The 12,735-nt window shown below is 37.1% G+C and overlaps 1 protein-coding gene across 10 annotated transcripts in view; it reads left to right on the top strand.

Moving 5' to 3' along the window:
- LOC115223434 (tight junction protein ZO-1) overlaps positions 1 to 12,735 on the top strand; it is an 832,981-nt gene that overhangs the window by 814,723 nt on the left and 5,523 nt on the right. For 9 of the 10 annotated variants that reach the window (XM_029793980.2, XM_029793979.2, XM_029793984.2 and 6 more), the window contains 3 exons: positions 3,072 to 3,377; positions 8,511 to 8,596; positions 10,258 to 10,368. In XM_029793980.2, the coding sequence (XP_029649840.1) occupies positions 3,072 to 3,377; positions 8,511 to 8,596; positions 10,258 to 10,368 (503 nt within the window). The remainder of the gene's footprint in view (positions 1 to 3,071; positions 3,378 to 8,510; positions 8,597 to 10,257; positions 10,369 to 12,735) is intronic. The other variant, XM_029793983.2, reaches the window with a different exon arrangement.

Here is a 12,735-nt window from a genome sequence, read left to right as displayed (position 1 = left end):
CGGCAGGAAATATTTAACTACTAGTTTTGTACTTTAAATACCTTACAGTAATATCAGGTTTGCATATTTTGTCTGTCAGTTTAGTAATTTTTATTTATTAGTATAAAGCTTTGGATGAAAAGTATTTCCTTTTCCATGTTTAACTCAAACCTCAAACACGAACATAATTTTGCAAAGGTATTGATTAATAATTGCTATTAAATAAAAAAAAATAATAATAATAAATTAGTATGTTTCATTTTGTTAGGTGCTAAATTACTTTAGATTATGCTGATAGAGGACAAAATTACCCCATCTGGTGTCAGGGATTGATTAAACTTTATTTGTTTCTTTTGTTCATAAAAAGTAATTAGAACTTTTATAACACTGACCCAGCTAATACTAGCTTAAATTAAAGTTTAAATTATCTTCACCCTAAACCAAACTTTATTCAATTTATACTTTAAATTTCATTTAACCCTTTTACTGTGGAAATCAGATATATCCACTCAAAACTTCATTATCGTTAATTGCAGAATGCAGTTTTATAAACCAATCTATTTTTTGTTGAGGAATATCAAATATTTTGAGTAAGGTGGCATATTTCTTTCGTGTAATCAACATGAAGTTGATATGAAAGGATGATGATGTTTTATTTTTATAATTACTATGCAAGTAGTCTTACCTACAGAATGCTAGAATAAGTTCCACTTTTAATTTAATTAGACTTTTAAAAAAATAATCTGTTTAGTGTATAATAATTTTATAAGTACTTTGGACTGAGCTGAATAATACAAAGAGAATTTATAATTCTTGTTTACTGTAAGTGTTTTTTTTTAATCATTTTCCCTTCAAGACTTAAATTAGCAACTATAGTTTTAAATTGTGTGTATGTGTTCTGAAGGTTTTTTATTGGGCTAAATTTGATAGTTTGCATAAAAGAAAAAGTAAATACAATATCCCATCCAAAATTAAAGTTTTTTTTTTTTTAAATCACTATCAACTAGATCATGGCTGGGAGATAACAGTTTATTCAAAGTAACCACCCTCAGCTTCCACCATGGCCTAATGACAGCTTCTGAACCTGTCACATGCATTCTTCACTGTGTCCCCTGGAAAGATGTTCAAACACCTCCTTGATCTTGGCCACCAGCTCCGCTTTGGTGTTGCAGGTGAAGCAGTTGGTGTTTTTCTCAACCATACCCTGCAATGAGTAATTCATGGAATCATTGGGTTGTCTGGAAAGTTCCTGCCGATTTTTAAAGGAAAGAAAAAGGTCAATAAATACTTGCCATTACATTTTTCATCAACCAAATATGAACCATTTTGTTGCACAATGCGTCTCCATCTTACCTTTAACTTGAAAATACCCTCTTCCCAGAATTGAGGTGGTTTCATGGCAAAGAATTCATCAAGGTATCTTTTTACGTCATCCAAGGAATTGAAATTTTTACCATTAAGACTATTCTGCAGAGGCCTGAATAAGTGGAAATCCGAAGGAGCCATACCTGGTGAATATGGAGGCTGGGGTAACACATCCCAGCCGAGCTGCATCAAGTGCCGAAAATGAACTTTCTTATCTTCCATTTTAAAGGGTTACAGAATTAACACAGGTTATAGGAACATAAACCTTCTTCCACGAAAAGATAGCTTTAAATGTGCTCTAACTAGAGGTGTAGTCAAATCCTATTTTATGGACTCAACCATGTTCTAAAATATGTCGAAAGGTAAGCTACTCTAAATCGGCACGAACTTTCCGGACAACCCAATACAATTGAAGGAATTAGGAGGCCAGAAACTGAGGCTGGCAAAAGTTGTAGAGATTCTTTAACATCCACTTCTGACTCTTTGTCAAGGTATGGCGAGGAGCTGAATCCTGCTGTTATATATATGGCCTTCCAGCAAGGGTTTGACCACTGTCTCATAGCCATCTGAATTGAGTCTAAGGTCCTATTCATCAGTTGTTCAATGAATTCTGGTATGCAGGCACAATCAGAATGCCTGCTGTGTCCCTTTTTTCTGGCCACGGCTTCAAAGTCTCTGTTACAGCTGTCCATGTCACATCTTACATCATCATCATCATTGTTCGACCGTGGTTGAAACAATGCAATTTACTATGTTACGCCAGACTTCACGGTCTATCATAGCATTACAGAGGTCCTGTTGCTGGATGCCTGTATCCCTGGAGATTACATCAGGGTAGGAGAGTGTGCACCCTCTAGTATTGCAAGCAGCTGGCTTCCAGAGGAGAAGAGTAGACACAGAGCATTGAGCAACAGTCACAATGTCAGCATTTTGATTTCCCTGCATGAATCCTCAGGATACATGTAACTCTTTTCCAATATTGAAATGATTTCCAGTCCTCCATGTCAGCCAACTTTTTCTCAACTACGACTTTAATCTTTATGCTCTCCAACACCATTGACTAATCACCAATACATGAAGCTGTTCCTGTAAAAAGAGATGTAAAATATCATCAAATTTAGCCCAAATACCCTGCATGCGTGTGCATATACATATGTGTTTGTGTGTGTGTGTATATATATATAGTAATGGTAAGACAACAAAAGAATGAAAGAGACCTCAATACTATGTAAATAGAGGAATTTATCTGTAATATAATATGTGACAATTATTCGGTAGCCAAGATAAAACTGAGTTTCAGACGTCAGGTCGGAAACCTGCACTGGCATCTCTTCAGTTATTGAGGCAATCAAAATATGCTATGGAAAGAATTTTTCATAGCATATTTTGATTACTTCGATAACTGAAGAGATGCCAGTGCAGGTTTCTGACCCGACATCTGAAACTCAGTTTTATTATGGCAACCGAATAATTGTCACATATTATATTACATATATATGTATGTATGTGTGTGGTGTGTGTGTGTGTGGCATTTGCTTGTGTTTACCTGTGGAAATGCAAAGTATTCAATACACGTTATTAGAATTGTGTAGTAGTAAATAAAAGATTATTTCCTCCTCGTATCTAAAGATTTTTGTGTAGTTGACATTTTCATATGAGCAATATATTCTAAGTACTTAATGGATAACAGTAGCCAAAAATGCTTAAAACCCTGTTCCCTCTGGCAGTGAGAATCTGTCTATGGAAGAAGTGCTGTCTCAACTACAAGCTGAGCTAGACATGACTCTCTTGGAGTTGTCTGAAATGGATGCGGAGAAGGAAGCAGCCAACACCATCACAACAAACGGTGAAACCGAAACTGCTGAAGGGGACCAGCCCAACGATGAGAGTGACACCCCACTTTTAGAAACTCATTCCCAACCTGTTAATGATAGTAAGGAGAACGTGGAAAGTGAGCCCAAAGAAGTGCTCTCGCTCTGTTCTCCCACAGCTTCTTCTGGCAGTGCTTCGACCCCAGATACAGTAATAGATGGGTAAGATTCACTGATGCTTGCTGCCTGCTCTTTAGATTAAGAAAAACTCAAGGGAGGTCACTCTAGAAAGCATGTTCGTTTTCTTCCTACTTCTACAGATGTTATATATATATATATATATATATATATATATATATATATAATATATATATATATATCTTGCATGATAGTTTTCTCCAGTTAAACTATTATTTAAACGATAACCAGTGTAATTTGAATGTTGTTCACTAATATAAGCCAATCCTATCAACCTTTTATCTAATCCAGACTTCTTTAAATTTCTTTAAACTAAACCGTATTTTTGTTTCACAATTTTTTCATAATTATGTATTTACTGTAACTAATGTTCATAACAGATGTTTCAAAAATCTAAATTTTAATTAAAAAGAGATGTAATGTAAAATGGACTGTTACGTTTTAATTTCACAATCGTTTGGATAAAAGCGGAGAGTAATTAATTTAACAACACTTAATGTCATAATCTATTTGTAACCAACATATGAAAACAATTTGAGAGAAATCAACATTATGTAGTAGAAGTCAACATTATCAGGACTTGTCAAGCAGTACATTTATATCCAGTGTAAAATATTTTAGAAAATAGAAAGTTTCCTTCACAACCATGTGGTTACAGGTTCAATCCTATTGTGTGACACCTTGGACAAATATCTTCTTCTGTTGTTTTTGTTTTGTTCCTTCTCGAGCCATGCCTAGCTCATAAGGGCCGGTTTCCCGGTTTCTTGGCGTATAGGTTCCCCACCTTGACGGGACGCCGATCTGTCGCAGGTGAGCTGCAAGATGCTGGCGAAAGAGTCAGCAGAAGTTTTGCCATTACCTTCTGCCGGAGCCGCGTGGAGCTTAGGTGCTTCGCTCATAAACACACACATCGTCCGGTCTGAGATTCAAACCCATGATCCCTCGACCGCAAGTTCACTGCTCTAACCACTAGGCCATGTACCTCCACTTCTTCTGTAGTTTTGAGTTGACCAGACAGGACAGAAGCCAGTTGACTTTTTTTTTTTGTCTTTGTTGAATATAATAAGTTTGAAGGCAAAATACTGGCATCATTGATGAAGTTGGTTAAAATTCTCTAAGACAGTAACTTGGTAAGGCTTGCAGTCCAGTGGCTAAAATCAGCAAAAAAAATTGAATGAAATAAAATAAAATATAAATATCATAATTGTACCAAGTAATCCTTCAAAGCCTGACTTTTACTCTTTTCATTCATTGCACTATGACCATGCTGGAGCATTGCTTTGAAAGGTTTAGTCAAACAAATTGACCCCAGGACTTAATTTTAAGCCTGGTAACTTATTCTTTAGGCCTCTTTTTGCCAAACTGCTAAGTTACAGGGACAAAACAAACCAACACTAGTGGTGGTGAGGATAAACACACACATACACACACACTCACACACATACACACGCACATCTTTCAGTTTCTGTCTACTAAATCCACACAAGGTTTTGGATGGCCCCAGGGCTATTATAGAAGATACTTTGCTCAAGCTGCTGTGCAGTTGTACTGAACCCAAGATGTCATGGTTGGGAAGCAAAACTTCTTAACCACCCAGCCACACCTGCACCTATACGATATTTAGATCTCTCTTTTACTTGTTTCAGTCATTTGACTGCGGCCATGCTGGAGCACCGCCTTTAGTCGAGCAAATCGACCCCGGGACTTATTCTTTGTAAGCCCAGTACTTATTCTATCGGTCTCTTTTGCCGAACCACTAAGTGACGGGGACATAAACACACCAGCATCGGTTGTCAAGCAATACTAGGGGGACAAACACAGACATACATATATATACGACGGGCTTCTTTAAGTTTCCGTCTACCAAATTCACTCACAAGGCATTGGTCAGCCCGGGGCTATAGCAGAAGACACTTACCCAAGATGCCACACAGTGGGACTGAACCCGGAACCATGTGGTTGGTTAGCAAGCTACTTACCACACAGCCACTCCTGCACCTGTTCTTCACTTCTTTTTAAATTTCATTCTCTCCCTCCATCCATCCATTTCCTCCCATTCTTTAAAACTAAACAAAATCCTTTGTTTTTGAACTCTGAACAATGAAACTTTTTTTATTCTTTTTCCATTATCTATGTTTTATCTCTTTTCCCTTCTACCTGCAAACAACTGCATTATTTATTTGCATGTCAGCACGTCCACCTTCATAGTTACTCTACCCCTTTTATATATATACATATATATATATATATATATATATTTGATTGTTGCTTATGATATCTCTTTTAACTTCCATATTTCTTCACGTGTGTGATGTGTGCTTGTATGATGAGCATGAAAGAGAGATAGAAGAATATTAGCACATGTGTGTGTGTGTGTTAGCTTGTGTCAGTGTGAGTGGATGTATTATTACATATCTTGTTGATGTTTCTACTAAATGCATGCTTCTTTCTAAGAATGCTGCTTCTCTTCTCAATATTTTGTTATGTTTCTTTCCTAGAAATTTCTCTTTTAATAATACAGTACTGAATGTTATAACTTAGCATATTGATACATGCACATTGAATGTAATAATTTAGTGTACACACACACACACACATATATATATTTTTTTTTTTGAAACTGTGGAGCTCAAAGAACATAGATCTCTAAATAATAGCATGTAAATATTGGGGTGAAGACCCCTTTTGGGGGTGGAATGGGGGATAGAAAAGTCAAAAGCTGTTATTTATAGCTCGATGTGTTTTGAGATTCACTATTCCAAAAAAAAAAAAAAGAATTATCTCATGTTCTCTTCAAAGTTTATAAATCTTTATGACCTCAACTTATTATATTATACAGTAACTTATTTGCAACAAATTATCCAGCCTACAATGTTTTATTTGTGAAAGCACGTGACATGGTGGTTCGGGTGTTGCTTTCACAATCTTTCAATTGTGATTTCGATTTCCAGACCAGTAGTGCAGTATGTTCTTGGGCAAAACACTCCAGTCCACTCAGCTGTAAATGAGTATCACTGTAATGCACTGGTATTCTATTCAAGGGAAATATTGGCCTGCCTGCCTGTCTGCTAAACCAGCAGAGTGGCATTACTTGAGAATTACAACAATGCCAGGAAGCACATTGTGGCCACTAGTGTGTAACAACATCCAGTCTTATTGATGTATTAAGATATTCAAGCAATTGACATCGAAGTAAAGATGGCTGGTATATTCGTTTATCTCGGATTACCTTTGACTTTTTTTTTTTTATATTTTCTTAAACATTGGATAATTGAATATATTGCTGATTGGCTTTAGAAACAAAACTTCTTAATTTTAGGAGCCAGGTGCAGATTATATAAGAGGCTTATGGTAACTATATATTACTACAAAACCTGGACAGACCTCTACGATAATTATGAGCAAACTGTAGCCCATGGGGCTTTTTGAATGCCTACTGAAAAATGACTTTGAATTGCTTTTAATAGTATAGCCCACCTGATGATGAGCCATGTCTCATGCAGCCTACTTCTCAACATGCCTGCTCAACAAGATTACTTGATCTACTATAAAGGACAGCCTAAAGCCTTCAAATCACACTCTTTCTTTAAACCTTTGGCATTCAGATTTCTTTGTCAAATATATTACTTATTTATTCACATTGTTTTGTGTTAATCATGCATTGTCCTGTAGCTTTGAGATTTCAAAGATGTGATTGTTTGTTTTTAGAATGACATTGTAGGGCAGCTGTGAGAGTGTAAAACGGAGAATATTCAAAAAACATGAGCTGTAGAAACTCTGCCAGATCAGACTGGAGCCTGGTGCAGCCTCCTGGCTTCCCAGACCCCAGTTGAACCATCCAACCCATGCTAGCATGGAACACAGACATTAAACAATGATGATGATGATGACCAGTTTAAAAGGTTAAATAATGTTGTCCTAGATACATATGGGGCTGAAAAAAAAAAACAGGATGGTCATGGCTGGAAAACTCTTGATCACAATAACTGAAATTGACAACATTGGTTATAAATATATATTTACTGCCAGGAAACAGTATCATTTGTAGAGTTTGTTTCATAACAACAACAATAATAATAATCCCACTTAGTCACATCTTTTAGCAATGTCTTAGTCTATGTAATTATCTCATTTTCTAATTAATTACAGACGTATAGACTTGTAATTATAACACAGCTAATAAGATTACGAGAGGGCATTAACCTTATTTTTAGAGATGAGCTTTATTGTAATATTTACATTTTCACTGTATTTCTTCTGTTGCTTTTGTCTTTGATTGATGTCAAATGGTATCAAGAACACCCTGGATGTGTACAAAATACCAGGCTAAAATTGAAATAGTAGATGGAAACTGAAAGAATCCTGATATGTATGTGTGTATGTATATGTATATTTATACACATATACACACACACACAATATTTGTGTGTTTGTCCCCCACCACTGCTTGATAATTAATTGGTGTTAGTTTGTTTATATGCCTGCAACTTAGCAATTAGGCAAAAGGGACTGATAGAATAATTACCACGCTTTAAAAAAGTAAGTACTAGGGTCACTTTGTTCTACTAAACCCTTCATGGCAGTGCCCCAGCATGGCCACAGTCCAGTATCTGAAACATAATAACCCTTTTGTTACCATATTTCTGCCAACACATGCTGGCCTTTTTTCAATTAATTTTTAAAATAACGAAGAATTTTGTAAAATCACTTTCTCATTATTAAGCTGCTGTCTGGAACAAATTAGCATAAAATTTTGATGGAAGATTACAATTTAGATCACTTTAAAGCAGTGAGATTGTGTTATAGAGTCAAAGGCAGTCTCAGGCAGTCTGGTATCAAAAGGGTTAAAATGTGTTGAAAACGGTATTAAGAACCAAGGTATAATGTAGAAAACTACATATATTTCTAAATATAAATATATACATGTTATTAACAATAGGAATCCAGATTTCAGAGTCTCCAGGAATAGGACTTTACTGTTTCAGAGCACACATCAAATATATTATATTCTCTCACATTTGCATCCATTTGACAGTCAACATAGACAAACTGTTCAAGTATGTTCTTTTGAGTGGTACTTCTCCTTTGTGAGTATTTCACAGTTATGTTAGTATTTCTTCTACTTAATTACTTCATATCTATGTTGTTATATTCCAGGAATATGGACGGCAAACACACTATCCTGGCAACTGCTAAAGGAGTGTTTGGGTATGACGGTGGAATTCTAGAATCAAAAGTAACAGGTTTGTTTCAACATTGTCGAATTTTTTTCTTTTATCCTTACTAATATTTTATCTATCTTTGAACATAATCATTTCTGTTTACATGTCTTCTGTTATACGGCTATCATCCATTTATCCTCCCTCTCTCTCTTTCTATATATATATATAGATAGATATATGTAAATAAATGCACCCTTTTAAAGCCTAGCCAGGGTCATGGGCCCGGTTTCTGTGGTGTATGTGTTCCCCAGCTGCATGGGACACCAGTCCATCGCAGCGTTATTCATTTTGGGCAGCTGAGCGTGATCGTTACCAGTGTCGCCTTACTAGCACGTGAAAAAAACATTCGAGCGAGGTCGTTCCCAGTGCCACTGGACTGTCTCCTGTGCAGGTGGCACATAAAAAACACCATTTCGAGCGTGGCCGTTGCCAGTACCGCCAGACTGGTCCTCGTACAGGTGGCACATAAAAGCACCCACTGCACTCTTGGAGTGGTTGGTGTCAGGAAGGGCATCCAGCTGTAGAAACTCTGCCAGATCAGATTGGAGCCTGGCACAGCCATCTGGTTCGCCAGTCCTCAGTCAAACTGTCCAACCCATGCTAGCATGGAAAGCGGATGTTAAACGATGATGATGATGATGAATTTCTTTGTTTTCCCTTAGCTGATACTTGTTTAATATGTTATGTTGTGCTGCCTTCATTTCACATCAGAGATCAAGGATGTTCTCAAAACATGCAGCTTCAGTAAGATTACTTACATGCATATATAAGACACGTGGCCTAGTGGTTCGGGTGATGCGTTCACAATTCCAAGATTGTGGTTTCAATTCCCAGACTGGTGGTGCATTGTGATCTCGAGCGAAATACTTCATTTCATGTTGCACCAGTCCATTCAGCAGTAAACAGATGATTCTGTGACAGATCAGGAGGAATGTTGGTCTGCTCCGCTAGCCAGCTGGATGGTATAATTTGAAGGCTACAAGACAAAGAAGCACATTGTGACCAGTGGTGTATAACTACATTTGACAGTTTAGTCAATAGCAATATATATATATATATATATATATATATAAAGCATCCAGTCCACACTGTAAAATGGTTGGCATTTGGAAGGGCATCCAACTGTAAAAATCATGCCAAAACTAACCTCACCTGTGCTAGTGCCACTCTGCAGAGTGGTTGGTGTTATGAAGGGCATCCAGCTGTAAAAACCCTGCCAAAATAGACACAGAGGCCTAGAGTAGTCTTCTATCTCGCTGGCTCCTGTCAACCATCCTACTCATGCATGGAGGACGGACGTTATATGATGATGATATATATATATCAATATATATGATGGACTCTCCCATCGAAGGCAACATATGAGCATTCAGCTTTTGCCAAGTGACCTGCACAGACGATTTGCTTATAGTGATCAAATGTTCATGCTGTGCTTTAGCTCACTCTCTCTATCAATTCGACATTGCCTGAACAGATGTACAGTGTACCACACATCAGGTGTCGAAGTGATCAGAGAGCAAACATGAGATGAAGTTTGCTTAAGAACACAACACACCGCCCAGTCTAGGAATTGAAACCATGATCTCGTGCTTGTGAGTGTAACATCCTAACCACTTGGCCACACACACACACACGCACATTCACGACTAATCTTAGTAATTTGTGTGAATGTTCTTTTACAGGGGTGAGTATCTTCATACCAAAAGGTGCTCTACCAGAAGGAGCCGATCAAGAGATCTACTTCAACGTGTGCCAAGACAACAGCATTCTCCCACCTCTCGATAAGGAAAAAGGTTGGTAACCAAAATGAAATAATATTGTTCTTTTTTTTTTCAACATGTGTTTATCTAAATAAATAACTTTATCTGAGACAAAGTGCTGAAAATGGAATAAGAGTATTGTCTAAGAGCCATTTGAAAGAGATACAACAATTCTTTGATTTCATTATTCAGGTGTGTTTGTGTGGTAAGAAGTTTGCTTCCCAACCACATGGTTCCAGGTTCAGTCCCACTGCATGGCACCTTGGGTAAATGTCTTCTACTATATCTTTGGACCAAAGCCTTGTAAGTGGATTTGGTAGCCAGAAACACTGTGTGTGTGTGTGTGTTAGTGTTTGTCCCCCACTACTTCTTGACAACTGGTGTTGGCTTGTTTTATATTCCTATAACTTAGCAGTTCAGCAAAAGAGACTGATAGAATAAGTACCACACTTGAAAAAAAAAAAGAAAAGAAAGTACTGGGGTTGATTTGTTCAACTAAACCCTTCAGTCAGTGCCCCAGCATGGCCACAGTCCAATGACTGAAACAAGTAAAAGATAAAAAAAAGGCATATATTTTTGAGGCGACATCCCAAGAAGTAAACACAAAGTAAATATAACAGTTTTTATATTTTTATATTCATTTTATTTTTTGTTAGTTTAAAAAAATTTTAATGAAATTTTGGCCGAAATAAAAATTTTGATATTTAATTCATAATTTCAAAAACTACAAAAATGTCAGGATTATTCGTTTGTTGCCATTGGCGCTTTGAATTTATTAATATTTTTGTTCTGAAAAATATTCCACAGCATTTTAATCTCTGAACTTCAACTGTTATGATTTAATACCAGTGATTCTTAAAGTTTTTAACATCTGGGTCAGAATCCCAAACCTGGATTTTTTTAGGGGGCTGCGCTCAAAAAAGTAGAACACAAATCAATTAAAGAAAAAATTATAATATTTATAGAGGAAAGGCTGTTAGGGGCTGCTAGAAGGATGCTTGAGGGCCCCATGTGGCCCTGGGGTCTATAATTGAAAACCGCTGCTTTATTCTATACAAATATTGGCATGGGAAAGGCAGTGAGCTGACAGAACCATTTGCACATCAGACAAAATGCTTGAGCATCATGTCTCCTGGCTCTTCACATTCTTAGTTCAAATCCTGCCATGGTCAGCTTTGACTTTTGTCTCTTCAGGGTCAATAAAATAAAATAAAAAAACATTTAAGTTCTGGGGTTGATGCAATCAATTCACTCATCATCATCATTTAAGCTCCATTTCCATTGCTGGCCACACCAGGATCCATTGTCTGTTTCGGTTTGGTTTCAACAGCTGGATGCCCTTCCTAACATCAAAATTGCCTGACTTTAGAACCCTGCAAGGGACTGGTATCCCATTCAGCAAAAATATGATTTCAGCCTCTTGTATGCATGGGAACCAAATAACTAGCTTTATGAATCTTAAAGCTTAAGGTACAAAATAAATAAATAAATATTCTTTTCTACTCTAGGCACAAGGCCCGAAATTTTGGGGAAGGGGGCCAGTCGATTAGATCGACCCGCAGTACACAACTGGTACTTAATTTATCAGCCCTGAAAGGATGAAAGGAAAAGTCAACCATGGCGGAATTTGAACTCGGAATGTAAAGACAGATGAAATACCGCTAAGCATTTCACCCAGCATGCTAACGTTTCTGTCAGCTCGCAACCTTAATAAATAAATAGATATTAGCACAGGCATGGCTATGATGAAGAACTTCACTTTGCAGTCATGAGGTTCCTTGGTTCTAGCCCAGTACACAGCACTTTCAGCAAATGTCTTCTATAACCTTACATTGACCAATGTCTTGTGTTAAAATTTGGTAAATGATAACTGTGTAGTAACTCTGTGCTTGGCTAGTGTCCTTAATCTGTTGCCCAGTCTTATCTGAAGATGTACCTAGGACTAGATTATTAAATATATCCTTCTGCTTTTGGAAACAGTAGGGTGTATTTTAATTGAGATTCGGACACTATTTCTAGCACATCTTGCAACCATATAGAAGCTCTCTCTATGACACCTTCAATATGTGTAGCAATATCAAGGATAGCATGGTTTGAGAGATTTCCATCATTGCTCAACAGTTCATTCAATTGTAAGCACAGGCATGGCTGTGTGGTAAGAAGTTTGCTTCCCAAACCACATGGTTTCAGGTTCAGTCCCACTGCATGGCACCTTGGGAAAGTATCTTCTACTATAAGCTCAGGCTGACCTAAGACTTGTGAGAGGATTTGGTTGATGGAAACCTGAAAGAAGCCCATCAATAATGTGTGACTTTGTGTTTGTTCTCCATCACCACTTGACAACTGATGTCGGTCTGTTTACATCCCTGTAACTTAGCAGTTCAGCAAAAAGAAAAAAAA

Source organism: Octopus sinensis, linkage group LG23 (genome assembly GCF_006345805.1).
Source record: "Octopus sinensis linkage group LG23, ASM634580v1, whole genome shotgun sequence".
NCBI lineage: Eukaryota > Metazoa > Mollusca > Cephalopoda > Octopoda > Octopodidae > Octopus > Octopus sinensis.
The sequence above is the reverse complement of the archived record's forward strand: the minus strand, read 5'-3'. Positions and strand labels throughout refer to the sequence as shown.